Source organism: Anthonomus grandis, chromosome 15, assembly GCF_022605725.1.
Source record: "Anthonomus grandis grandis chromosome 15, icAntGran1.3, whole genome shotgun sequence".
In the NCBI taxonomy this organism is placed as follows: Eukaryota; Metazoa; Arthropoda; class Insecta; order Coleoptera; family Curculionidae; genus Anthonomus; species Anthonomus grandis.
The window spans coordinates 20,567,580-20,594,608 of record NC_065560.1 but is presented as its reverse complement, the minus strand read 5'-3'; the positions used below and the strand labels follow the sequence as shown (position 1 = coordinate 20,594,608).

The 27,029-nt window shown below is 33.1% G+C and overlaps 1 protein-coding gene and 1 long non-coding RNA gene across 2 annotated transcripts in view; one reads left to right on the top strand and one right to left on the bottom strand.

The window, feature by feature from the left end:
• LOC126745323 (glutamate dehydrogenase, mitochondrial-like) overlaps positions 1-27,029 on the bottom strand; it is a 72,921-nt gene that overhangs the window by 38,693 nt on the left and 7,199 nt on the right. The window contains exon 2 of the mRNA XM_050453094.1: positions 2,635-2,884. Coding sequence (XP_050309051.1) covers positions 2,635-2,884 — 250 coding nt within the window. The remainder of the gene's footprint in view (positions 1-2,634; positions 2,885-27,029) is intronic.
• On the top strand, positions 12,318-14,214 carry LOC126745334 (uncharacterized). Its single transcript, XR_007663512.1, has 2 exons — positions 12,318-12,476; positions 13,943-14,214. It is a non-coding gene; the product is annotated as an uncharacterized LOC126745334 (long non-coding RNA).

Sequence of the window (27,029 nt, the reverse complement as noted above, 5' to 3'; positions counted from 1 at the left end):
TAACTGCTTGATTAACCCTAGTCTTCTTGATAAGCCTCTAGTATATTTAGTATTCCTACTAAGCATTTAGTATATTCTGCCATACTTCTTTCTTACATGTGAATAAACACAAGGTTGTACCATCAAACATATTTAATCTAAAGCTGTTTGATCTGCCCTTTGTTTTATCTCAACTTTGGTTGATCCCCTTTTGGATAACTTTCTATGCAGACCCATAGATTTTTATAAATTAGTGCAATTTTCATATCAAATTTCCAATTATTAAAGTTCTCCCTACCGGATAAATTCTCGTAATTCCAAGAATAAGCTATTGTTATCTGCCATTTTATAAAGGTTTTCTGAACTTTTTTGGTATTTTTTTGATCTTACTAAAGCATTTGATATCATTAATCATGCTTTACTATTAAATAAGATGTTTCATTATGGTATAAGAGGTCCGGCTTATAAATAGCCTGAATAATATTTGACAGGTAAAACCCAAGCTGTTAGATTGAAAGTTAGTGGTCAGGTGACCATATCTAATTGGGTAACTGTCGTCACTGGAGTTCCACAGGATAGTGTTCTTGGGACCATTTTGTTTTTACTTTTTATTATTGACTTGCCTCTCCTGGTTAATGACAGTTACATAACACTTTTTGCCGACGATACATCAGCAGTCTTGGGTACTGACTATCAGTCTATTCACTCAAAAGCCACAAAGCGTATAGTTGATATAGCGGGGTGGTGCCAGAAAAATAGTCTTTGTTTGAATAGTTCATTTGTTTTCACTCCAATTCGAGCTATTCAGGACCGGAGCTTACTCCTTAGAGAAGAGTCATCAAGTAGCATCATCCAACAGCACTCCGCCAAGTTCTTGGGAATTGTAATTGATAAGACATCTATTGTGAGATCCTCAGGTGGAATCTGTGTGCAGTAGATTGTCCCGCAGCAATTATGACATCTTGCAGCTTCGAGACTATGTGGATGCATATACACTTAAAAGCTTTTATTATGGCTTATTTATTATATCCACTCTATCCTATGCCTTATTAGCTTGTGGTAATTCCTGCAGTATTGGGAGAGTGCTAATAAATCAAAAGCGCATTGTACGTACGATGTTTAGATTTTCCTTTAGAGAAACCTACCGTGGTACTTTAAAGATAAAATGAGGTAAAAAGAAAAAATCCTAACTATAATTAACATCTATATCTTGGAGTGCGCATGTCAAGTACATAAAAATCTTTCCAACCACATGAGATCTAGAGATCTTAATTTTTTATAAAACTCGAAGTGCAGATAAATTATACATCCCTTTTACCCGGTTGTCGCAGGTACAGGATGATCTGGAAATTACATCTCTCAAAATTTTTAATCATCTCCCATGTAGAATAAAGAGAGCTAAGATTTTCCTAACTTTTAAAAGGGGCTCTTAGGATCATATTAGCTGACTGTCCTTTTTACTCGTTGACACAATTCTTTAACTGTAGATTTATTGACTAAATTTAGTTAAATTTGTTTCCTTTCATATCTTTTATTCTATTTTTATTAGCATTGTAGTTTTTTATTGACAATTCCTATACATTGTTATGATGTCGATGGAAATAAACGATTTGATTTGATTTGATTTAAACTTAACACGGCACTACACTACTCTTGTTTTGTTTCTTGTTTTGTTGATAGCTCTGCTACGAGGCAATTTGCCAGCACGATTTGGATATATACCCTGTTCCCCGAATCGACTCTTTCACTATATTTAATTATCAATCACAATCAAAACTTTTCAATGCACGATGTCGGCTCCCCCACGATGCATTCGGCCTGGTTACCGGCGTGAATAGGATCGGCTACCACCGGCAAGGGGTTGGGAAGGGTCTGGGAAAGGGATTTAAAGGATAGGAAGGACAAACAATCACGTGTTGATGGGATGAAGGATAACGCGGTAGTGGGATAGAAACTTTTACAAAGTTTAATTCTGAAATGCACGTTGTACTAAATACAAGGGGTAGGGAAGCGTCAAGAAAAGGAATCCGTAGGATAGGAAAGGACGAGAACAACCATGTGTTGACTGGGTAAAGGATGACGCGGAAGTGTACACTACTCTATACGATAATAAAGTCAAGAGTTCATTAACCTTACTTTTCGACACAACTTTTACCACTTTACACCGATAATTCTCCCATTAACATATTAGGTCCATAATCTATGGACTATGGAAGAATTAAATAAAAAACCCACATCGGTTTAATAAAATTTGATGTGAAAAAATATGACCGAATTTAAATGTCACAGTTAAAAAAAAATAATATAAAACTAAAACGTCACAAAAACTGGTAACATACTTCCGATAAGAAAAACCCTAAAAATAATACGATTTTGCTATCAGTGGCGCCAGCTATAGTTAATGGTTGATATTAGCTTAAAACACTTAGTAGGAGCTAATAGATGGTGCAAGTATTACTGCCGGATTAAATACTCGTATATTCTAACAGATACTATTCTACCATATAACTAAAGAAAACAACAAACTTTACTATACTTAATTAATGACTGAAATTAGTTATTTTTTCATTGTCAGGATATATTTTATTTTGAACTTCAATACTATTTACTTAAAAAAATAAATGTTCATTACTTAAGCCACTGTAAATGACTTACCTTTAACTGGCAGCTTATGAGTACTATGCTGCGCTCTCCACCCCTGAATAATTTCATATTTGCCATTATCTCTCTTGAGAGGAAAAGAAACCTCAACCATTGATTCACAAGCTTCTATTTGTCTTAACATCGCATCTACTTTGATTTGGGCTTCTTCTTTAGTAAGCATATTACCACGAACTTTCATTAGGTCTTCGACAAATTTGTCTTCACAGATTTCGCATGCTCTGTGAAAGAAATATTGAACCATCTACAAATAAATTATTAAATTAGCTGCTGGGAAAAAGTGGAAACTAATAAACTTGTGTGCATAGAAACCTGGTCACTATAAACTTTTGATTTTAATTATATATTTTTTAAGTCCATTTAATATGCTTTTAATGTGATAATAAATTTATCAAGAAGGTTTATCGTTTATATACGTAGCAACCGTGGAATGAAATGTGGTAATTGTAACAATTGTAACGAAAATGACAAATTTGTCAAATATTAAAAGTCTTGCGTTTGCAATTGAAATTTGCATATTACTTAATAGTGTTCAAGTCTGTTAGCTTAATGTATAATATACTACAAAAAGCTGCCCAAGTTATTGCGTGTAATTGGATATAACACGCGCAGCGTGAGATAAAATGCCCTACAACATTTTTATTACGGAAATCGTAAGAATAGCATTCAAAAACCTTCACTTTAAAATTGTGGAATCGAAGGGTAGAGGCCTTCTGAGAAAACTCAAAAATATTTTGGATTTCATCTATCTCGAGAATGGTAGATTTTTGAAAAAAATTGTAGGAACAAAAGTTGAGGCGTGTTTCACAGAAAACACATATGTCCAAAATCCAAAATTTTCAGGAAATGAAAAAAACAAATTCATTTCTTCATATTTTTTTATTAATTACAGCATATATTAAGCTAATATATTTAATTTTTGTTAAAAAAAAAATAATTCTAATATATTTGTCAAAAATTTAAAAAAACTGTTGGACATAAGTTGGTTTTGCAAGAAAAAAAAGTTAAATAAGAAAAAACATACGTTTTATTTAACAAATTTAAACATAAAATAAATTCTAAACAAGGATTAGGTTAATAGTTTGTAGTAAATTAATCTTCACATCCACTACTATTATCCTCTTCTTTATTAATGTCCATGTTATGAGGGTAAGTATTATCCAGAATACATTCATAGTAGTTTTTATTAGCTATAAGACGTAGTAACGGTAACAGTGATCTTAAATTCTCAGCTTTATTTGAAGCAAACAGAAGAGGTTCCTTGTAAAGCCTTTCCAGTTGGATGTTGCAGTGGCGAAGCGTACGAGTAGACAAGGTAAACACTGTCTACCCAAAATTATCCAGTTATTTGTCATTAATTTATTACGTAATTATTTCGTGTTTTAATTGTTGTTGAATTAAAATAAAAAAAAAATTAACACAGAACGTAGTCGCTATTATTATACAGGGTGTTATTTTATTAGATCCTTGCTATTATTATACAGGGTGTTTCCTAACTACACTACGAAACTATACAGGGTGAATCGTTAGGTCGTTTTATATACTAGATTGAAATTATTAGGTCCAGTGGCGTATCAGTGGGCACCACATGCTTATTGTTGAGAAAAAAACAAGGCCAATAATTAATTGTTTTGCAACTTTTTATTTATTTTGGTATTTAAGCAACTAAAAATACAACTTTTTCGTATCTTATCTTATTATCTTCATATCTGGCTTTGTTTTCGAGAAAAAAAATTTAAAGTATCTTTAACTCATTCTAAAAATTATCCATGGACGACAACATGAAATAAAAATCAATTAATTCCATAAACAATTTCGACCTTAAAGTACATGAGCAAAATGTCCACCCTCCAATGCACGACTTTTTGGTCTCTTGTGTCTTGTTTCCTATGATAATAAACATTCAACTTCTACGATTTTTATTATCAGATTTTTGAAATACAACAAAATAACAAATACATTGCTTCTTATGACAAATAACTGGCAAGTCCATTCAAGTAACTCCTTTGTACTTACCTGCTTTGGAGATCAGCTGACAGTGATAGAATTGCTATAAGTAAAATTCAGCTGTCAATTAGCAGTGATTCATTACTCCATCTCCATCATGAACAATTTTACTAACCATGAAATGACCGACATGTACTTTATTTATGGATTAGCAAATGGAAATGCGGAAGAAGAACGAAGAATTTACCAGGACAGATATCCTAACAGAGTAATTCCATGTGCAAAAACATTTAGAAAACTACATGCAAGATTATGTGAAACTGGGAGTTTTAATAAAAATATGGGTGGTGGAAGACCAGAAACTATAACAACGCCTGAACTGGAAGAAGCTATACTTGATGCGATAGAAGAAGATCGTTCCAATAGTATCAGGAAGATTGTACTGCAGCTTGAAGTCAGGTTAAAAACCGTTTGGAAAGTTCTAAAAAGAAACCTCCTGCATCCATATCACGTACAGCGTGTACAAGCTCTACTGCCTCGGAATTTTCATCCAAGATTAATGTTTTTGCAGGTGGTTGATTCATACGATGGCACACAATAATAATTTCCTACCAAATATTTTATTTACGGACGAGGTAAATTTTTCGAGAGATCCTATTATGAACTTCCGCAATGATCATTTTTGGGCCGACGAAAATCCCCACGTTATTAGAGAAACTCATTTTCAGCAACAATTTTCGCTGAACGTTTGGATAGGAATTATTGGTGACTACCTAATTGGCCCATTTTTTTTACCGGCAAGATTAACAGGTGAATCCTACACGGATTTCTTGCAGCACCATTTACCCACTTTATTAGAAAAAGTCCCCTACAAGTAAGAGTCAACATGTGGTTTATGCACGACGGGGCTCCAGCTCATGTCAGTGTTCTTGCTCGTCAGCATCTCGACGTCATCTACCCTAATTGCTGGATTGATCGTGCAGGACCTCAAAATTGGCCGGCTCGCAGTCCTGATATGAATCCCCTGGATTACTGTTTATGGGGCCATCTGAAGGCTCTTGTTTATAAAACTCCTGTTCTAGATGTGAATGACTTGAGGAATCGGATAATTGTCAATTGCAATATCATAAGGGATACTCCAGGTATTTTTGAGCGTGTCAGACACTCAATGACAAACCGTTTGCCGTCGTGTATTTTATCAGAAGGTGGGCATTTTGCTCATTTACTTTAAGGTCGAAATTGTTTATCGAATTAATTGGTTTTTATTTCATGTTGTCGTCCATGGATAATTTTTAGAATGAGTTAAAGATACTGTAAATTTTTTTTTTCGAAAACAAAGCCAGATATGAAGATAATATAAGATACGAAAAAGTTGTGTTTTTAGTTGCTTAAATACAAAAATAAATAAAAAGCTGCAAAACAATTATTGACCTTGTTTTTTTCTCAACAATAAGCATGTGGTGCCCACTGACACGCCACTGGACCTAATAATTTCAATCTAGTTACAGCTAAATAAGCGTCTTATAACTTCAAATAACTGCACCAAATTTCAACCAAATTGGTTTAAGGATAGTTATAGTATTTTTAAAATACCGTTATTTTTTTGACCCTTCATCGTCCTGTATCTCAGAAACAAAGCAACTCCCGACATACGTTCATAGGAACTTTTTTCATAAAACGACTTAACGATTCACCCTGTATAGTTTCGTACCGTAGTTAGGAAACACCCTGTATAGTATCTAAACATGATTAATCCGAAGGTGCGCCCCGCCTGCCGCACTGATTAAGATAAAAATACAGGGCTGTACCCAATTAATGTATACGAGCCCCAGGAAGATACATTGATATTTGTCTTCCGAAATTCGGAGATCTAATCGAACCAAATACAGACAGAGGTCCGGCCGCATCATTATTGAGCCTATTACGTATGCAAAATTTACTCGCGGGAAAGACATTCGAGCTTTTGTCTATAGAAGTCGACCAGCTATTTTATAATGCTGTTGAGGGTTATTGTTTATGGACACGCTTAATCTGGTCGGCCGCAATACATCTTCAGTTTTGTTTTTTGATGAATCTGCATTTGGCATTTGGTGCGGGCGCCTGCTATAGTAATTTAATAATTAGTATTTTTATTTTTGGGTATATAGAAAAGGTTTTTTTAGTGGATATTTTAGTGGTTATTTATGAACGACTGTTCGATATCGGCAATCGTATTTTAGTTGTGTTTTTTTGTAAGTAGTATTTATTTTAATCTATCTAACATTTTATGCTAGTGTTAATTATTTTTTTCTTTTTTATATCACCACATAATATTTCTCTTTGAGTTAATATTTCATGCGCTTTTATTCCCTATTTCATGTGTGAAAGTGAATTATATTGAATACAATTTTTTTTTCTAATTAACGATTTTTATTGTTTGTCTACCCGAAAAAAAAGTTCACGCTTCGCCACTGGGATGTTGCATGATAAATTTGCTTTGGCCACAATACTGCTTCTGAATGGCCCACTGTATGAATCCTTTAAAAAAAGTGAAGATGTTTGGTTAGTTATTTTCATAATCCTAATTTTTTTAATGTTGATAGCTGACTTTGGAGTTTTTAGGAAAAAGTTGCAGGTCGCAGTTTTTATATCAAAAAAATCGTATTGCTTCATTTTTATCAAATTAAATTGGTTAGGTTTCATTCTGGCATTTAAAATGATATTATTCCAATCCTCTGGTCTCTCGGCTCTTTCCAGGCGTCTTTTCTTTTTCTCTATCAGGGCAAAATCCGAATCGTTTGGCAAAAAGGAATGACCCCTCATTGGAAATATGTATCCTACTGAATCAACGATTTTTAGAATATTGACCAAGGTGTACAAAAAATGAGCCATTACGTAATTTTTATTTGGCAACCGTCACTAAAAATAACCAAACTGCGGTTATGGATGTGGTTTTTAAGGAAATTCAGTAACATCGAAGTGACTTCATTGGCACCCTTTTTGGCTTCATTTTCAAGATAAGTGTATATTCAAACATTAACAGTGAAAAATGAAATATACATAAAAACAAAACTATACTAAATAAGTAACTTAACTAGGTAACAAAAAAAAAAAAAACAAAAAATAATAATAAGCACAATTTCACCCTCTTGAAAGAAAAACAAACAAATGAATTTCCACCAACCACATTAGTTTATTGCCATAATTCTCCAATTTCCAAATTAATTTATATTATTCAAACTAATTTATATTATTCATATAATTCTTTAGAACAGTTTTAAACCGATCAAGAGATTGTGATTCCTTTATTTCTCGAGGAAGACTATTATATTTTTCAAAACCCTTAAAAAACAAAGAATTCATGGTACTTCTAAAATTTGCTATTGGAATAAAAATATCATCACTATTTCGACGTGTTTGAGGCAGAACGACACAAACGCCAAATTACAAATTTTTCAGGAGACACAAAAAACCGTGTAACATTCGTATTTATTTTTTTAAAGCATTATGTTTGTTACTAAAAAAAAGTATTTTTTGTTCTTAATTTTTTTTATAATTTTTTTTGTCTTAAGTTGATAAGTAAAGCTGTAATCTTAAAAATTAGGATTTTTTGGCGTTTATGCCAAACCTTATTGACCTATGGTGTTTATGCCAAAATGAAATAGTCGCTTGTGCCAAAACATGACTGTTAATGGGTGTGTAAATTGGCGCTTATCTGGAGATGTGCCAAATAACTTTTTTAACACAAATATTTTTTTTTGGTTTTTATGCCAATTAAAAACACAAATTACTTTTGAATATAATTCATAAAAGAACATTGTTGTATCATAAAATACATATTTATTTTAAAAACTTGTAACATAATTACAAGTATTTCTTATAAAAAATTAAAAAAAAAACAGTTTTTTTATAAAATAATTTGGTTTATATACATACATAGTTTAATAATAATAATACTCGTATTTTACAACGGACTAGTTAAAAAAAACAAATTCTTAAAAAAATTGTAATATACCTAAGTAGGTATTTCATATGAAAAATGAAAACAGATTAGTTAATCTTATATAATAATAATACTCTATTTTGTAATGCACGTAAAATCTAATTAACTAGTTAAAAAAAATAAACAAATTCTTGAAATATAAAAACAAATTTTTTTCCTATACATTAAGTAGAAAAATTGATTAGCTATTAGATATTATGTACGTTAATATTAAATGAATAGATGACATTATGAATACTATGAATATTTAATTTTATTGTCAAATGTCAGTCTCATTAAGTACATCAGGTACTGATCCAGAACATTTTAACGTTAAATACTCTGAGTGATACTCAGGCCTTATAACTAACTCATTGCAGAGTTATTTAAAATCATTATATTTTTTAAAATTAATTGGTATTTCCTCCTTATAGGCTGCCTTAAGAATACCTGATTTTAATTTCAAAAAGACTAGTTCTTCTTCGTTTTCTTTAAAAGAGTAAAAAACCCTAGCATTATAATCATTTTTAGAAAAAACTGCTTTTTTAATTTCCGATATTTTTAGTTTACTTGCTTTTTCAAAATTAATGCTTTTAAAGTCCAGAAAATCTGAGAATTTTTGCTTGATAATTATATAAGGTTCTGGATTATTTCTGGCATTACGAATAATAGTGGGCCATTCAGATGGCGCTTGTACTATTTTATTTTTTATATTCTTTTCAATGACTGCATGTATTGAATCTACAGGCATGTAGATGTGGCCTGCAATTAAATAAGTAACACTTCTTTGACGGTAATAGAATGATTTAAAAAATATCTAATCATTAAAAATAAAAACTTATTTTTATTGCAATTGTCGCAGTACATTGATATTTTTTTATATTTAGCAGTGCTATCTACGTATTTTAAATAGTGTAACATGTTTGAGCAAATTTCGTTACTACCCCTTTTTGCATTTTTTTCTTCCCATAAGTAACAATAGCCTTTTTTTGTAGTCAATTCATAAACAGAAAAGTTATAAACTGCATATTTTCGGGAAAAACCTAACAGCATATTATCCCCATGAGGAGTAGCTAATACCTTCTGAAGATCAAAACTTACTACTAAATATGAGTTTACTTCTCCTGACATTTTTTGTTCCTCTAGGAAAGTTTGCTTAATTGTATCCTTTTCCTCGATATGCTCCTTATAATTTTTGGTCTCTGCTTCAGTCTTTAACTCCTCGCTTAGATTCTTAAATCTCTCGCATTTTAGGCATTTATCTTTTTTTGGGACGTGAATTCCAATGTTGTAATTTTCTTTTAACAAATTCAAAAATTTTCCCTTTTTTAAAAACTGGCGATTATTTTTTTGTTCAGTAAAAACATACATTTTGTAAAGGTTATTATAGCTTTTTATATCAGCAGGAAGATATGTTTTTGAAGATGAACTTCGGCAATAATGCGAGGGCACCGCTGGCAAAGAATTAACAAATTCCTTAAAGTGTTGAACAAGTTCGGTTTTAGTCTTGTTAGACGGTACATGGATTCCTCGCTGATCAGGCTGTGGAAATTTTTCATACTCCTTATTATTTAAAACAGTTCTCAATAATCGCACGGTCACAGATAAAGTTGCAAGTAAAAACTGCCTGCAAACGCGTGTTGGTATACTATTTTTTAGTATACTATATTCCACTGTCATTTTTCTATTTATTAAATTTTTTGATTTACGCCGTCTCTTAATTGAACAAACCGAAGTACAATCACTAATAAATCGCTTCTGCTTGTCACTACTTGCCACGCCCCAAAAAAATCAAATATAGATTTTTTTTCTTCTTCAGAAAATAAATTACAAGTATTAAGTGCTTAAGTATTTCAATCCCAAATCTTTTTGTTTCTTGCGCTCCTCTCGTTTGCTGACTGAGTTCTTTTTAATCTTTATTGAAATAGCTGGATCGCCTTTATTTATTTCTTTCTGAAAGTCACTGCTATATTCTTTATCATTTTCGTCTGGAAAATATTGGACTCTTCTTTTCTTATTAGGTTTTTCAAAGTCTTCTTGTTCATTTTCGGAACTGCTCGTATTTTTCTCAATTTCATAGTCTTCATCAGAATCTGTAGTAAAATCAGTCTCAATTCTGGCACTGGTTGTGGCATTAATATTGCTTAAACTGTTTATACTAGGTATAGTATCACTTAAACTTTTATCAACAGTAAGAAAGTCTAATGGAAAGTCCAAGATATCTAACTCGTTATGAAATGTCATTTCAGAAGGAATTTGATAACTAGTTTCCGCACTGGCATTTTTTTCCACAATAACTTTTGGGCTTGGTCCCAAACTATTTATAATTTCATTGGTGTTTTCCAAAATTATCACATTCTCTTTTAAAGCTGCGTCGAGGGGACAAACTTCATCGAGGACCTCTACTAGCATGCTATTATCCAATTCAACATTTGACGACATTTGGCAACTAGCATCAGGATCATCTTCTTTATTGTTTTTTGCAAGTTTTAAAAGCTTTTGTGTTCTTGAATGATACATTTCTAAAAATTAACAAAAAAAATCGATAGTATAGCATAAAAGGCATAAGCGCCATTTATAAAACACACAATATTACATGATTGTAGTAAGAAACTAATACACGATTAGTTAAAAATTAATCTTTTTGGTAATTTATATACATTAAATACCGAAAACTTCTAGGAAAAAAACCTTTTAAGGCGAAAAAAAGCATTAAATCATTTGCATTGAATAGCATAGGTGTAATGTCGCTTGTGCTAAACAAAAAGTACTGCATGCAAATTGGCATAAACGCCACATTTTTTTAAATCAGATTTGAGTGATTAGGCAGATATAATTGTTATTATAATTAGATTTATCTACTAGTTTGTCAAATCCTTTTGTTTAAAAAACAATTTAAATCTACCTTTAGCTTACAAAAACTGCCGATAAACACGCACGCATGCACCTGTGTAAAGCTTATGACCGTCTGGCGCTTATGCCAAACAAACGTGGGTGGGGGGGAACTCTTGGCGTTTGTGCAAATTTTAAAAGCATTTCACAACCAAACGGATTTTTTGTGGCATAAGTCTCAAACGTTATTAGATGCGGAATAAAAGCCGCTTTAATTTGATGTAAATAACCGATTTTTGAATTTTTGGCGCTTGTGCCGTTCTGCCTTGAACACGTCGATTTCTTGTAGGGTAATCATGGACATTTCTATTAAAAGTAATGAACTGTTTGAAATAAGGTGGCGCTAAATTATTTACAATCCTATATATAAAAATCATAGAAAGAAAGCAAAACCTTCTCTCAACAGAAAACCAATTTAGAGTGTTGAGCATAAAGGATATTGGTGTAAGGCGGTGTGCATTTAATATCACCCTCATGCCCCGATTCTGAAGTTTCTGAAGTCTGTTAGTCTGGTTTATATTAAATAAATACTGCACTGAGGCACAAAAGTCAAAATGTGGTTGAATGATAGTATTATAAACCATTAATTTAGATTGATAAGATAGACTTGTTGATATTCTACTAAAAAAGTACATTTTTTTTGCAATTTTCCTCTCAATGTAATCACAATGAGTTTTTAAGTTAAGCAAATTATCAAGTTGCAGACCCAAATATTTGATACATGTTACAAATTCAATTTGTTCATTGTTAATTAATAATTGAGGACTAATATCCACAATTTTTCGATATTTATATTTAGATGTAAATATTATTACTTTAGTTTTCGCCACATTTAACTTTAGTTTATTAATATTTAAATATAATGATATCTGTGACAATACCCCATTCATTTTATCTACTGCTCTGTTAAGACTTGTATCACTACATGCCAAAAATGTGTCATCAGCAAAAAGGTTTATAAATTCACAATTTACAAAAAGCCCAATATCATTCATATACAATATAAATAGAAGAGGTCCCAAAACACTTCCTTGAGGTACTCCCATATTGTTATTTAGTTCAGTAGACTCATTTCCATTAAACCTTACTCTCTGTTTTCGATTACTTAGATAGTCAACAAACCAGTTATAAACAATACCAGCAAAGCCATAGTTCTTTAATTTTTGCAATAATATGTCCCTATCAATAGTTTCAAAAGCTCTCCTTAAGTCCAAGAACACCCCAACCACATATTCATTATTATCAAGATCAGTTTTTATTTTAGATAACCCGATTGATTAGTCATCAAAATTTTATTACCTGTAATATGTTCCAAGATTTGATCATATACTGCCATTTCTATAACTTTTTTAATAGGAGGTAAAGTATTTATTGGTCTAAATTCACTGGCATTTATTGTATTATTGACCTTTGGAATTGGAATAATTGTGCTAGATTTTAGTTTTTCAGGGATTTCACCAGAGCTAAGAGATGTATTCAATAAATTCAATACAACATGACCAGTAGTTTCAAATAAAGATTTTAAAATTTTTGCATTTAGTATTTCATGTATTAAACATTTATTGTCAAGTTTATTAATTATTTTTTGAGCATCAGATAAAGTCAATAACTTAAATTTAGACATTTCGAAATTTAAATTGGCATCAATATTATTCCATTTCTGTTGGCTTGGTATACTTTCATTAATTTGTTCAATACTAGCAACAAAATAAAAATTAAATATTTTTGCAATTTCCGAGCTATCTGTAAAGACTCTCTCTTCACTCTTACCATTAAAGAAAATTGAATTTGGAAGTTTAGAAACCCCTCCATTAATCACACTCTTCAATGTCCTCCACATTTCTTTGGGATTAGCCTTAAACATGTCTATCTTCTCAAAATAGTAATGTTCTTTCTTTAATCTCAAAATACTAACAACATTATTCCTATGAGCTTTGAACTCCTGCCATTTATTTGGTCTTTCAATATCATTTGAATCTATAAAAATTTTATATGACTTGTCACGAATTTTAATTTTATCAAAAACCTCATTATCAAACCAAGGCAAATTAGATTTGTATTTGCAATTTTTGATAGGAGCAATGTCATTAATCACCTTATAACAATTTTCCAATAATTCGTTAAAAATAACTTCAACACTGACAGAGTTTAAATTCCAATTACATTCAAACAATTTCAACCCTATAATGCTAAGATTTTTCTCACTTATATTTCTATACTTTTTGACCTGTTCATGTACATATAATTTATTGCAGAGGTTAACACTAGTAACAGAATGGTCAGTAATTTTTGGAGTATCATGCACCTCCACCAATAAGTTATTTTGATTTGTGAGCACATAATCAACCAAGGTAGCACTAACATCCGTTATTCTAGTTGGTACAGTGATTAATTGACTCACTCCATAGGATGTAAACAAATTTTTCAACTTAATACTATAAAAGCTGTTATTAAGAAAATTAACATTGAAATCACCCACTAAAACACATTTATTATTTTTAGAAAGTACAGAATCACATATATATTCAAATCCCTCAATGAACTGTGAATCTGAGCTTGATGGAGAATGTTTTGTATGCAGCCAATAACCCAGACAAGAGATCCTAAATTCACCTTAATAAATTTACACCAAAAGTTATCCTTTAGCTCAATTTTTTTAATGTTTGAAAATGTATAGTTATCATTAATGTAAATCAAAACACCACCTGTATGTCTGCTGTTTGAGTCACACCTAACACATGTATACTTTTCAATATACAATTCGCTATTGTCAATGTCTGTTGTTGTCCGCGTTTCACTTAGCAAGATAACTTTTGGATTAAAAGACGCAATGCTCTGTCGTATTTGATCTATATTTTTTAAAATACTCTGGGCATTAAGGTAAATTATGTCTGAAGAAAAAAGTATATTAGATGTTACTGCGAGTTTTCTTGATTTTCTTTCTTGTCCACAATAGTTGCTTTATTGTTGACAAATTTAATTATTTTGTTAGTTTGAACACCTTCAATAAGCTTTTGTAACTCTGCCTTGATACTTTTATAGTAGTCCCTTTGCAAGTTCCAAGGTCATGTATACCAAAAACATTATATCAAAGTTGACGGCTATAAAAAACAGGGTTAGATGGTATGTGAGGAAGGGGCAAATTTTGCATAAAATCAAAACTAATACACATTACTTCTCCAGCTTTTGCTTTGATTTTAAATTTTCGTTTTAGGTCAAAAAAAGCTTCAGCTTTACGAAGGTGTATCTCCTTTTCTAATTCTAATCTATTTCGTTCTTCTATGCTAAGATCTGTACGGTTTAGTTGCTGAGCAAGTTTGTCACATCCTGAACAAGTGTCAGATCTTGGAAATCCAAATTTAATGTTAAAATATGTCTTAAATACTTTTCAGTAACTTTTATATGGTATGTTTAACTTGGTATGTTTTAACTTTGTAGGAACATTCTATGCATATCCCTTAACGTAAGAGATTCTGGTAAATAGGAACAGTTTGGATTTTTACGACGTGAATAATGCGAGCGTCTAGCGGAAAATGATTTTATATGGATTTTAATAAGTCCTGTAATGTGATCTGGAGTTTTTGTTGGCCTATTTTCATGTATTCCTCTTTTGTCGTTGGGAGAAGCTCCAGTAGTCATAAGGGAGTCTCGAATTCGCCTTAAACGAGCATCTTTAATGCCATATAGGCTGAGAAAAGCTTTCTTACACACTTTTATTTCAGATTCATCCACCCTTATTTTGTAAGTAAAACTAGCACCATGAGTTTTTTTATTTATTTCAGATCGCGGACGTCTTCTAATAATATGGTTCATTGATATGAGACCAGTTAAATGAGAATCTTGATTATTTTTGTCAGTCATATTATTAAACTGGGTAAGAATGGCAATTCTTTTTTCTTCAGCAACTTTGGAAAAACAGGAATGTTTGCAACTATAAAATTATATGTTTTTATTGGAAAACCCACACTTAAAAAACATACCTGCATGCTTCGCCAGTTTTAAGGCACCCATTCACTAACAGATCGCCTGCAGGACTGACGGCCATAACGGCATGCAATGGCCGAGGGAGGCCACAAAATATTCAGTCGGCCTTTCGGGTCAAAACCCAAAGAATGGGCCCTTCAGATCGTTGCCTGCAGGCGACCCCAAATATGTCCACACACACTCTCAGTCGATCGTAGTTTCTTGAATGAGCGTTGCGTTTAACAAAATGGCTAATTCAAAAAAACTGAAGAAATTAACAATTTTATTATTACTTCTGTTAATCGAAAAGCCAGCTAGACAACGAAAATGATTCTGGGTTAAAAATTGGCTTCTAGAGAGAGAAAAATTGTCTCATATAATTCTTATTAAAAAACTTCGAAAATCTAGTTCAGACGATTTAAAAAATTATCTCCGTATGGATGATAAGACTTTTAAAACACTATTAAGGCTCGTTAAATCTGGCATTACAAAGAAAAATACCAAAATGAGGAGAGCGATTAGTGCAGAAGAAAGGTTAATTGCAACATTACGGTTCCTAGCAACAGGAAGAAGCTTTGAGGATTTGAAATTTTCAACACTTATTTCCCCTCAGGCACTAGGAGTCATCATCCCTGAAACGTGCAAGTGCATCTACAAAGTTTTAAAGAAAGAGTATTTAAAGGTAAGAAAATAAACATTTATTTATTCGTAATTGAAACTTATAAAACTAATTTACGATTACAAAGTGATTGTGAATTTATTATTAAAATTTATTTATTTAATAAAAACATTTTTATTATTTTAAAATAATTAAATCCGACAACTCTTCTTCAATTTGGCTAGCAGATGACAAAACTGTAGGTTGTTGGTCAGAAAAAGGAACATTTGAGTGCGAAAAAGGTGTGTTATTTGTGACTGTGTGGAGTGGCTTTGAAAATTGATATGACTGTTGGTGTTGGATAACATTTGAATTCTGCTGATAATGAGACTCATTTGAGACTGGCATCTGGATTGTTTGATAGCTGAAAACAGGTTTGTTCACTACAACGTCTGAGTCAAGAGTCAATTTATTCTGGATTGCATAAAACAGAACATTGTTTTTTATTTGTTCGCATAAAATCTTTGTTCTTCATTAATTCTTCGCAGTTTGTAACCTACATTTTCTCCTATTACATGAAACTCATCTGCTGTCATTTCTTAAAATTGTGCTGCAAACCTTTTCAATCATGTCGTGTTGCTCTGTTAACTTTCTCTTTGTTGCAGAACGTTTAGCTGAACTTGACGAGGTTTTTGAGGAACATCTGCTATTACTTGCCAAAACAGCCGGTTGAGGGGAAGTTAGTGGCGTTGGTACAGTATTCGTATCTTCAGATTCGTCAATACCAGTACTTCTGGGACTCGAAATTTCTTCGTTAATATGTTCGGCCTAAAAAAATAAAGCAAGATTTGTAAAATACGAGTATATTATTATCTAGAATAATGTTAAACTTCTAAAATAAAAACAGACGAAATTTAGGTATTTTCATGGCAGATTTCTTTTAATTTCCCAAGACCCGTGAGGAATGGCAAGATATAGCAAGAAACTTTGAGAGTAGATGGAATTTTCCCAACTGTGAAGGTGCCATTGATGGGAAGAAGTTGAAGAAGCCATGTAATAGTGGATCATACTTTTATAACTATAAAGGTTATGACAGTGTCGTTTTAATGGCAATGGTTAACACCGATTACGAATTTACTTACGTCAGTGTTGGATGTAATAGACGAGTATCCGACGGAGGCGTTTTTGAGACCACAACATTTCACGATAGATTAATAAATGGAAAACTAAACATACCAAGCAATGAAACTACCAAAGAAAATATGAATTTTGTTTTTGTGGCGGATGATGCCTTTCCATTACACGAACACATTCTTAAACCTTTTTCTCACAAAACATGAACAGTGGATGAACGAATCTTTAACTATAGATGTAGTCGAGCCAGGCGTACTGTAGAAAACGCGTTTGGCATTTTAGTTAACAGATTTCGCGTTTTTCATACTGCAATTAATATGAAGCCTGAAAAAATAAATTACATTGTCCTCGCATCTTCTGTCCTAAATAACTTTTTACTGCGCCATGCAACAAACGCCTACTTGTCTAAAAACACCGTTGATACTAAACTCCTTGATACTGGGGACATAATACCGGGAGATTGGAGAAGCGAAAACACCTTAAATAACTTACAACTAGGTTATGGTAGGAATCCATCACACATGGCAAAAGAAAATCGCGATGCTTACAAACAGTATTTTATGCAGAGAGGAAAAGTGTCCTGGCAAGATCATTTTTTGTAATGTAACTATTTTTAATTTTTTTTCCTATAGGTTCAATAAAATATATTTGTAGATATTTATAAAATACCGTACAGTATCTTGTTTTTATATTATTAATGTTACGGCTAATATGGATATTTGGGTAGTTTGCAATCTAGTGCCATCAATCTATTTGCCAGCTATTTTGCAAACTAGCCAGATGCGCTGTTATTTTGCAGGAATCTGCATATTCTTGCGAAATAGCAGGCAATGAGTTGCTAGTCTACAAATTAGCTGGCTAGTATGCAGACTATAGTAGTAACTATATAATTTTTTTAGTTACTTTGGAGATTGTATTCTTTTGTTTTAATATTTACTAAAAAAATTAAATAGTTGTGTAAATTATCTGTTGGCATACAAACTAGCAGCTATTTTACTAAATTAACCTACATAAAATACCCATTTAAAACAGATTTTTCTGATAGTGTGCATACTAGGCAGCTTGTTCGTAAACTAGCAACTCGTTATCCGCTATTTTGCAAGAATATGCAGATTACTCCAAAATAACAGCGCATCTGGCTAGTTTGCAAAATAGCTGGCTAGATTGCAAACTACCCAAGTATCTATATTAGCCATAACATATATTATTATCTATGAAACTACAAAACACCTTGTGCAAAAAAACACACAACACAGTGTTATACACTACACGCCAAAGATTGCAACATCAACTAAGAAAAAAAACGTTTTTTCACTTACCTCGTTATCAGAAATCTCTTCTTCTGTGTCGTGTTCGTAATCACTGTCGTTTGAAATTGGTTTCAGCGGAGTTTCCTGATCAGATGTAAACATAAGTAACTTGAAATACCAAAGTTTGGGTACATTGTACATTGTACTTGTTCTGAACCGCTACCTGATTTTTTACTTTTATTTACTTTTTTCAGTTCTTTTCTAAATGAACTTCTTAGATTATTTATTTTATTTTTTACTGTATCCACTGTAGCTTTTTCATCGACAGTTTTATAATACTGCAACAATGCAGAATATGCTTGTTCGCATTTGTCAGTTGGAATAATGTTTTGATTTTATTTTCCATAAACACGGCTGATTTCTATAAATATCTATCAATCCAGTTATAAATTCAAGTTGGTTGCACCTGTCGCTCATATTTATCCTGTTTAAAACGACAAAATTTCAAAAAAAATTGCCGACCTTCAGTCCAATTTTTAAAAATTGATGAAAATTCTGGCCTTTGGACATAAACAGACAAGAAATTACCATTCACAGTAGGGTTTATAACGACGGCAGGTCTCGACTTGCAGTCGACTTGCGTGTATATGGAGAAAACACGCCTCAGGGCTAGATGCCTTCAGGCATTGGCCTGCGGGCGGACTGTTAGTGAATGGGTGCCTTTACGCGCTAAAACACGTTTGCCCTTGTGATTTATGTGCTCTTCACCACGAACTTTTAGCTCTTTGATCACTGTCTCCTTCTTTATTTTCTTTGGCTTTTTTGTAGGCCGATTAGTTAACACTTCTTCACGATCTTGCATTTTTTTAAGTATAATTTTTGAGCAAGAAAACGCAAATTCTAACCTCCAGCCAAAAATCACAAGAACACGTCTGGTTTATAGACAAAACAATAACAAACTGACTAATAATTCGAGCGCTTCAGCGAGATTTTACGACAAAAAGCACACATGTCCTATCCTGTCATACGGACTAATGCTGTATTTGGTGGAAAAACAATGGACATGTGTGTTTTTTGCAGAATTATCGAATTTTCAATTAGCTCTATCTTAGTACTTGTGCCGTTTTTGTAGAATCTTATTTTAGGATATTAAAAACATCATATTTTTAAACTAGATGGTGCCACTAGCTCAATCTCGTTGATTTTGGACATGTGCGGTTTTTGTAAAACACGTCTCAATTGTTGGGGACATCATTATCTACAACTTTCCTCACTGAGTCGACTTACTGCGATGAAAAGTACAAGAAGTAGATGGCCCCAAAGTTTCCAAATTTTATTTATCGCAACAGTAACAATAAGAAAGTTATTCGTCTCAAAAAAACCTACTAAATTCATACAAAAACTTTTTTTGGCGATAAACGGTTTCTCAGTTATAGCCTGTAAAATTATGACTCTTGTATTTTGTATGATGAAATCAAGTTACATTAATGTATTGAATATTAATTATTTACATACAGGGTGGCTAAAGGAAAACGAAACGATGGTCATGTCGGCTCGTAAAAATTTGAAAAAGATTAAGATTATTAGGAAAAAATTTTCGGAGTATAATACCATCCCCATCTGTCATCCCTTAGCCGGGGTGGAACTAACCTCAAAAATTTTAAGTAAAATAGAGGGTCGAGTTATACCTTTTTTGAAAGGTCTTTCAACTCTCTTTACCGCTATACCTAGTTTTAAGGATTTTACTTCAGCGATTCCCAAAGTCCTCGGTTTGTCACTTTTCCTATTTTCATACTATTATTTCTGGAACCTCGCATTTCCTACTAATTTTAAGCGCACGGTAGAGTATAGTAGAGCGAAATTTCAATTCGGCGCCATAATCAAATTTTAAATTACCCGCTATTATGACGTCACAAGCCCATTTTATCTTATCGTATCGGTTAGTACTAGTCCTCGAAATTCAGAGGGCGCAACAATCAATCGATGTTCAGTGTTCTATTGGCTCTTACAGGAGTTTCCTATCCAAGTAGTATTAATCTACGCTCCGGACACCTCGCAATAAAGCAGCAAAATATTCTTGCACCATAGACATAGAGAAATGAATATTAAAAGAGTGTTCGAAAGGTAGCCTAACCTGATCATCAAGTTCTAAAACTTAACCTAAAAAATTTAGTTCGGTTAGACCGCATCGAGGGCCAACTTCTGTCATAATTGTCATTAGATTATCGAGTTTCTTTCGTCCCTTCCTACCACCCACCTTCGCATCATCGATCGTCGCCATTGCTTATTCCTTTTTACTTTGGCGCCCATTGGGTGTGTTCTTTTGTTTTCTTTCTCAACAAAAAATAGTAAAAAATGTAGCTTAAAGTCATTAAAGTGTAATTTCATCATATACAGGGTGAGTTTTTTAAAGTGTTACAATGCGATATGTCAAAAACGGCTGCAAATTTTTCTTTGACATTTTGGTAACATTTCAAGTATACCGGGGGGCACTTTTTGTGATATTTTTGACATTTGTCCCTTCACCCCCCTAAGAGGGGGAGGGGGGGGGTCACTTCCTTATTTTAAATGGAATGACGTGTTTTTATTCTTAAATACGAATCTACATAAAATATGAAGTCTGTTTACAAAAAATTTTTAAAATTGCTCTGCTGGTTACGGAATTATGACCAAAAATGCTTTGATTAAATTTAAAAATAATTCGAATATTTTACCATAATAACAGCCGGTTGCCATGGAAATCCTACTGTTTATTTTACTAGTATGGATGGAAATGAAAATCCTAGTAACAGTAGGATTTCCACGGCAACATAACAAGCAGTGTCACATAAAAATTTTGACGTGTTATTAACAAGTAAATTGTGTTTAAAAAAAAAATGGAAGCGAATTTCAGTGTAGAAGTAGATATGTTGTTAATTTTGGGGGAGTGCAGAAAAAATTATAGGGAGGCTGCAGTAGTGTGGGCCGAGAAGTTTCCGGATATTCCAAAATCTCATATGGCCTTTAAGAGACTGGAGAGCAGAAGTCGTATGACTGGTAGTCTAAAAAGTAAACGACGAAATCGGATTAAAACGCAAACAGATGAAAATAAGGCAGTTGCTGTATTAGGAGCAGTAGCTATTGATCCTCAAATCAGTACCAGGCGGCTTGCTTTAGATGCTGGAATTAGTCAATCATCAATTATAACAATTCTGCACCGGTACAAGTTTCATCCTTACCACATTACACTTCATCAAGAGCTTTACGGACATGATTTTGAGAATCGCATTAATTTTTGCACTTGGATTTCAACAAAAATGCGTGAAATAACAATTTTTTGAGAAACGTTATTTTTTCTGATGAGACTTTTAATAATTGCGGGCAGGTAAGATTTAACTTATTTAAATTAGAACATATTCAAGTTTTGGTTGTTTGTTTTTCTAAAAGGTAAACAGGCACAACATGCATTACTGGACAGCAAATAATCCTCACTGGATGAGAACTGTACCAAATTAACATCCCTGGTCTGTGAACGTATGGTGTGGTATTTTCGAGGATAGAGTTATTGGTCCGCATTTTTTTCCAAGGTGATTTAAATGGACAGGTCTACACAGATTTTTTAAGAAATCAGTTACCTCGTCTACTAAACCAACATTTAAATCCTAACGTATGGTTTCAGCAGGACGGAGCTTCACCCCATTATGCCATACAGGCCCGTACTTATTTAAATGAGATTTTTGAAAACAGGTGGATTGGTCGAGGTGGTCCTGTCAACTGGCCTGCTCGTTCGCCAGATTTGACCCCCCTTGACTTTTTTTTATGGGGATTTATAAAAGACAAAGTAATGGCTAGTGCACCTACAACTCCAGAGGACATGAAGAACAGGATTCGTTTTGCTTGTTCATTAGTGACACCAGCAATGTTACAGCGGGTACGAAACTCATGTCAACAAAGGATAAGAAAGTGTTTGGAAGTCAAAGGCGGTCACTTCAAACAGCTCCTTAGGCATAATACATAGACGATAAATAGTTAAAAAGAATATTCAAATTATAGAATATTCGAATTATTTTTAAATTTAATCAAAACATTTTTGATCATAATTCCGTAACCAGCAAAGCAATTTTAAAATTTTTTTGTAAACAGACTTCATATTTTATGTAGATTCGTATTTAAGAATAAAAAACACATCATTCCATTTAAAATAAAGAAGTGACCCTCCCTCCCTCTTAGGGGGGTGAAGGGACAAATGTCAAAAATATCACAAAAAGTGCCCCCCGGTATACTTGAAATGTCACCAAAATATCAAAAAAAATTGGCAGCCGTTTTTGACATATCGCATTGTAACACTTTAAAAAACTCACCCTGTAGAAGCTTTTTTGTTATTTTATTGTGTGGTGTCAGATTCCTAGGATAGGGTAAGTGCAATTTTTTTTATCAAATAGTTTTCACCATACATTTCACATACTATTGGACTATTGAGAATTCATACAAAAATAAAATTTTCTTTAAATTTTCTCTAGTCTAATTCTTTTAAGTGACATTATTAGGAGGTCCGAATGGTTTAAAATACTTGGTTTAAGCCCAACCTCAACAAGGTGTTATTTATGTCAAGACCATTTTGATGATATTTCATTTACTAGAACTATACATACTCGTTTAAGAAAGTGTGCTCTTCCAATTGCTGGTCCAAGTATTATTCAAAATGCCCCAGTACTGGTTGAGGCACAAGTAACTTGGGAAGATACTGAAATATTGACTTTATTACCTGCTGTCATAATCCAGCAATCTCAATATAATGTTCAGAATGAACATAATTATGCTAGGCCACTTTTTACTAAGTCTGACGAAATGTATCATCAGTGCTTTGCTGCTAGGAAGTACCAAAAGCACAATAAGTGAAACAACTTCCATTCTACCAGGTCACTACTCAAGGAGGTACCTTACCTCGATAAGATAGGAGGAAGATCTAGGGATTCTCCTTGAATATTTAAGAAAAAGGACCGATGACGTCTAGAATTTAGGGTATACATTAGTGTCAACTCTTTTTTAATATCATACTCTCCATAAAGAATATATAATTTTATCAGGATCCCTTTTAAGACAATAAATTATAAACTTACTTTACAATTGACTTTAATTCTACCCCTACCCTTATTAATCTGTTAATAACAGTGAAATTAACATCGTTAGTATCGAGCATTTAATTCTCAAAATAGGACTTAATATACTATACTTCATACGTTGAGCTCCGTGTGCCCACCGGTGGGCATTTGGATTTTACTTCCAGGGACTAAATTTTCATTCTGGATATTTTTTTGTTAATAGTTATTTTTTTGCAGTTTATGTTGTTTGTGGATCAATACTCTGTCGACTTTTGGCTGTTTTTGTAATTTTTTTGCGGTGATCCACGGATGGGCACGTGGTTCCAGAATGCTATTTTACATTTTGGGACCGAATGCCCACCCGTGGACACTAGCTTTAATGTGTTTCTTTGTTTCAGAGTTAAGCAAATATGGCTAAGAAATATCTATAGGATCAGGAGTTGGCAAAGGAGCTGGAGAATCTGTCCAACGACGAGTCAAGAGATATAATAGAAGACGAAATTACCGGATTTTTAGATGATTCGCTCGTAGAGAAAGATTTTATTCCTGTTGAAAGTGATCTATCATTCGATAACGATTCATCCGATAATAATTCAGATAATTCTGCCATATTATTATCCGAAGACGAAGATCTGGATGATAATGTACCTCTAGCGACTTTAACTACTAAGCAAAAATGGGATTATGTTCAAGGAGACCGACTGTCTTTCAGTGAAAGCCCTCAGAATGTTGGTGTTGTTCCAGCTGTTAGTGCAGACTTTGCAGGGAAAGAACCAATTGAATTCTTTAACTATTTTATTGACGATGAGATGATTAATCTATTTGTGACTGAAATCAATAGGTTTGCTTCACAGGGAATTGCTGCGGCAATAGCAGATCCAAACCGGAAGGCCAACGTGCCGAAATGGGTGGATACCAATCCCGTGGAAATGCGAAAATTTTTTGGCATTATATTATGGATGGGCCTTCTTCCAATGCCTCAGTTACGGGATTATTGGTCAACCAAATCGTTGTACCAAAATCGCATACCCACAATTATGAGTAGAAACAGATTTGAAGGTATTTTGGGCATGTTCCATGTAAGTGATGATGAGAAGGACAGACCCTCTGATGACCGACTTTACAAAATATCCGAGTTTCTTGACATGCTGCAAAAGAAATTTAAGTCCTCCTACATGCCCGAAAAAGACATTTGTATCGACGAAAGTAACGTCCCGTTTCGAGGACGCATTTATTTCAGACAATATATACCCAATAAGAGACACCGCTACGGTATAAAGCTTTTCAAGTTGTGTGATCTCGAGGATACACCTGGGATTTCAAAGTATATACCGGCAGAGAAAAATCAAGTGAATTTGCAGTTTCTCAAAAGGTAGTCATAGAATTGATGGAAGGTCTTTTGGACAGTGGCCGCACACTTTACACTGACAACTGGTACACGAGCGTATCATTAGCCAAAATACTGATTGACCGAAAAACGCATTTAGTTGGTACAATTAGAGCAAACCGCAAAGGTAATCTCAGGAAGTAATAAAGGAAAAGTTGAATCGAGGTGGAATTGTAGCTCGGCAAGATATTGACAAAACTGTAGTAGAAGGATAAGAGAGACGTCACCATGTTAAGCACCAAACACGATGATTCTACCGTTACTTTAGCAAAGAAAGGAAAGGAAGTTATTAAACCGAAAATAATTGTTGACTATAATCAGAGCAAGGCCTTTATCGACTTGTCGGATCAAATGTGAACATACGCGCCTTTTCTAAGGCGAACTTCAAAATGGTACAAACGCCTAGTGTTTCATCTCATTACTGCTACAATAATAGTAAACGCGTTACATCTTTACAATAAAATAAATAAGAAAAAAATCAGCATCACCACTTTCAAAGAAGAGGTACTTTCAGGTCTTATTGAAAACGACGAAAAACTTAATACTGTTTCTCGTCCTTCCACGTCAAGAACGCAACGCTGCACGTTGAAGGAAGTGGAAGGCCGAAAACGAGTTACTCGAAAGAGATGCACTAAATGCTACAGCACCATGTCAATAGCTCACAATGCTGCGTACGCCCGAAAAAATGCGAAAAAGGTCAATACAATTTGTGTACCGTGTAATATTCCCCTTTGTATTAGTTGCTTCCAAAAACATTAGGCTTAAAACTTTAGTGTCAGCAGTTTCTTTGTGGCAGTGTGTATTTCGTCAAACGTTAGGTCGTTTTAGTAAGTTTTATTATATTTAGGTTAGTCATTTTTATGATATTTTAAGTTTTGGTTACATAAGAAAACGACTGTTTTTTCATGACAATTTATTTTTAAGTTTTAAGAGTTTTTTTTTTCTGTTTTAAGGTAATACAACATGGTATATTAACTCAAATGTTGTTTTTTTCTACTTTTATAAACTAAATACCTAAACTATCCAAATTGCCCAACCCAATATATTTTTTGGCTCATCCTGGGACCAGATCGTCGTTTGGTATAGGCAGAATCAATGTAATCCATGCGGTGGGCCTGTGGTCCTAGAAAGCAAACTCGAAATGCCCACCGGTGGGCACGCGGAGCTCAATGTGTTAAATCTCTAAAATATTGTCTTACATAATTGACCCATTAAATCTTTTTTTGATAGCGTATTGGGCTGTAAAATCTCTTTCACATTTTCTAAAAATCAATAAAAAAGTGCATTATTAACAATTTATTTTTTTGAAGGGCTTAAATGCATTAACTTAACAGCTTAAAAGCAAATTTGATAAATTTAATGTCAAAAATACTAACAAATTTAATTAAAAAATGTAAAAAATAAATTACATACATTATCACTCTTAACCTCTTCAAATATTAAATGAATACACTTGTACTATTTCATAATTTTTTAGAGTTTGTGATCGAGATTCACAGCCTTTACGCTGTTAAAAATTGATTTAATGGGTCAATAATTTTAAATTTCGCGCCATTCTAAAATTTTGAATAGCACGCCTTTCATTTCTATAACGGATCGGTATTACAGTAGACTATTTTACCGACTGTGACAAATGTCAATTATTTTAGTTCGGTTAGACCGCATCCGTGATGCTGCAATCGAGTTTAGGGTAAAGATGGTGCCTACTTGTTACTATGGCATTGAACCCTCTTATACTTTTAATTACTCTATGACCATAGAGAAATGTTGGCTGTGGGCTGTAAAGCACCTTAGACCATATTTATTTGGCCAAAAGAAGTACATAAAAATAGAGTAAAGTTATACAGGGTGTCCCGAATTACATCGCAATATTTTACCAACTGCATCTTTGTCTAAAGATAAGACAAAAACTTCATATACAGGAATCTAGAAAAGTAAATCGTTTTCATGTTACAGGGTGTTTTATAATTTCTACTGAAGATGGTTTTTTAATAATATTTTCGAAACGCCTAGTCGTTAGTTTTCGAAATTTTTATCGTATACTACTGTTACTTTTAAAAGTAACAAAAAAAAAGTTTGTTGACATTTTTAACCTTGCTGACCACTAATTTCAAACGACAATGGGTGGAATGCATAAAAGTAGTATATGCTAATGCTTCAAGTATGTACTACATTT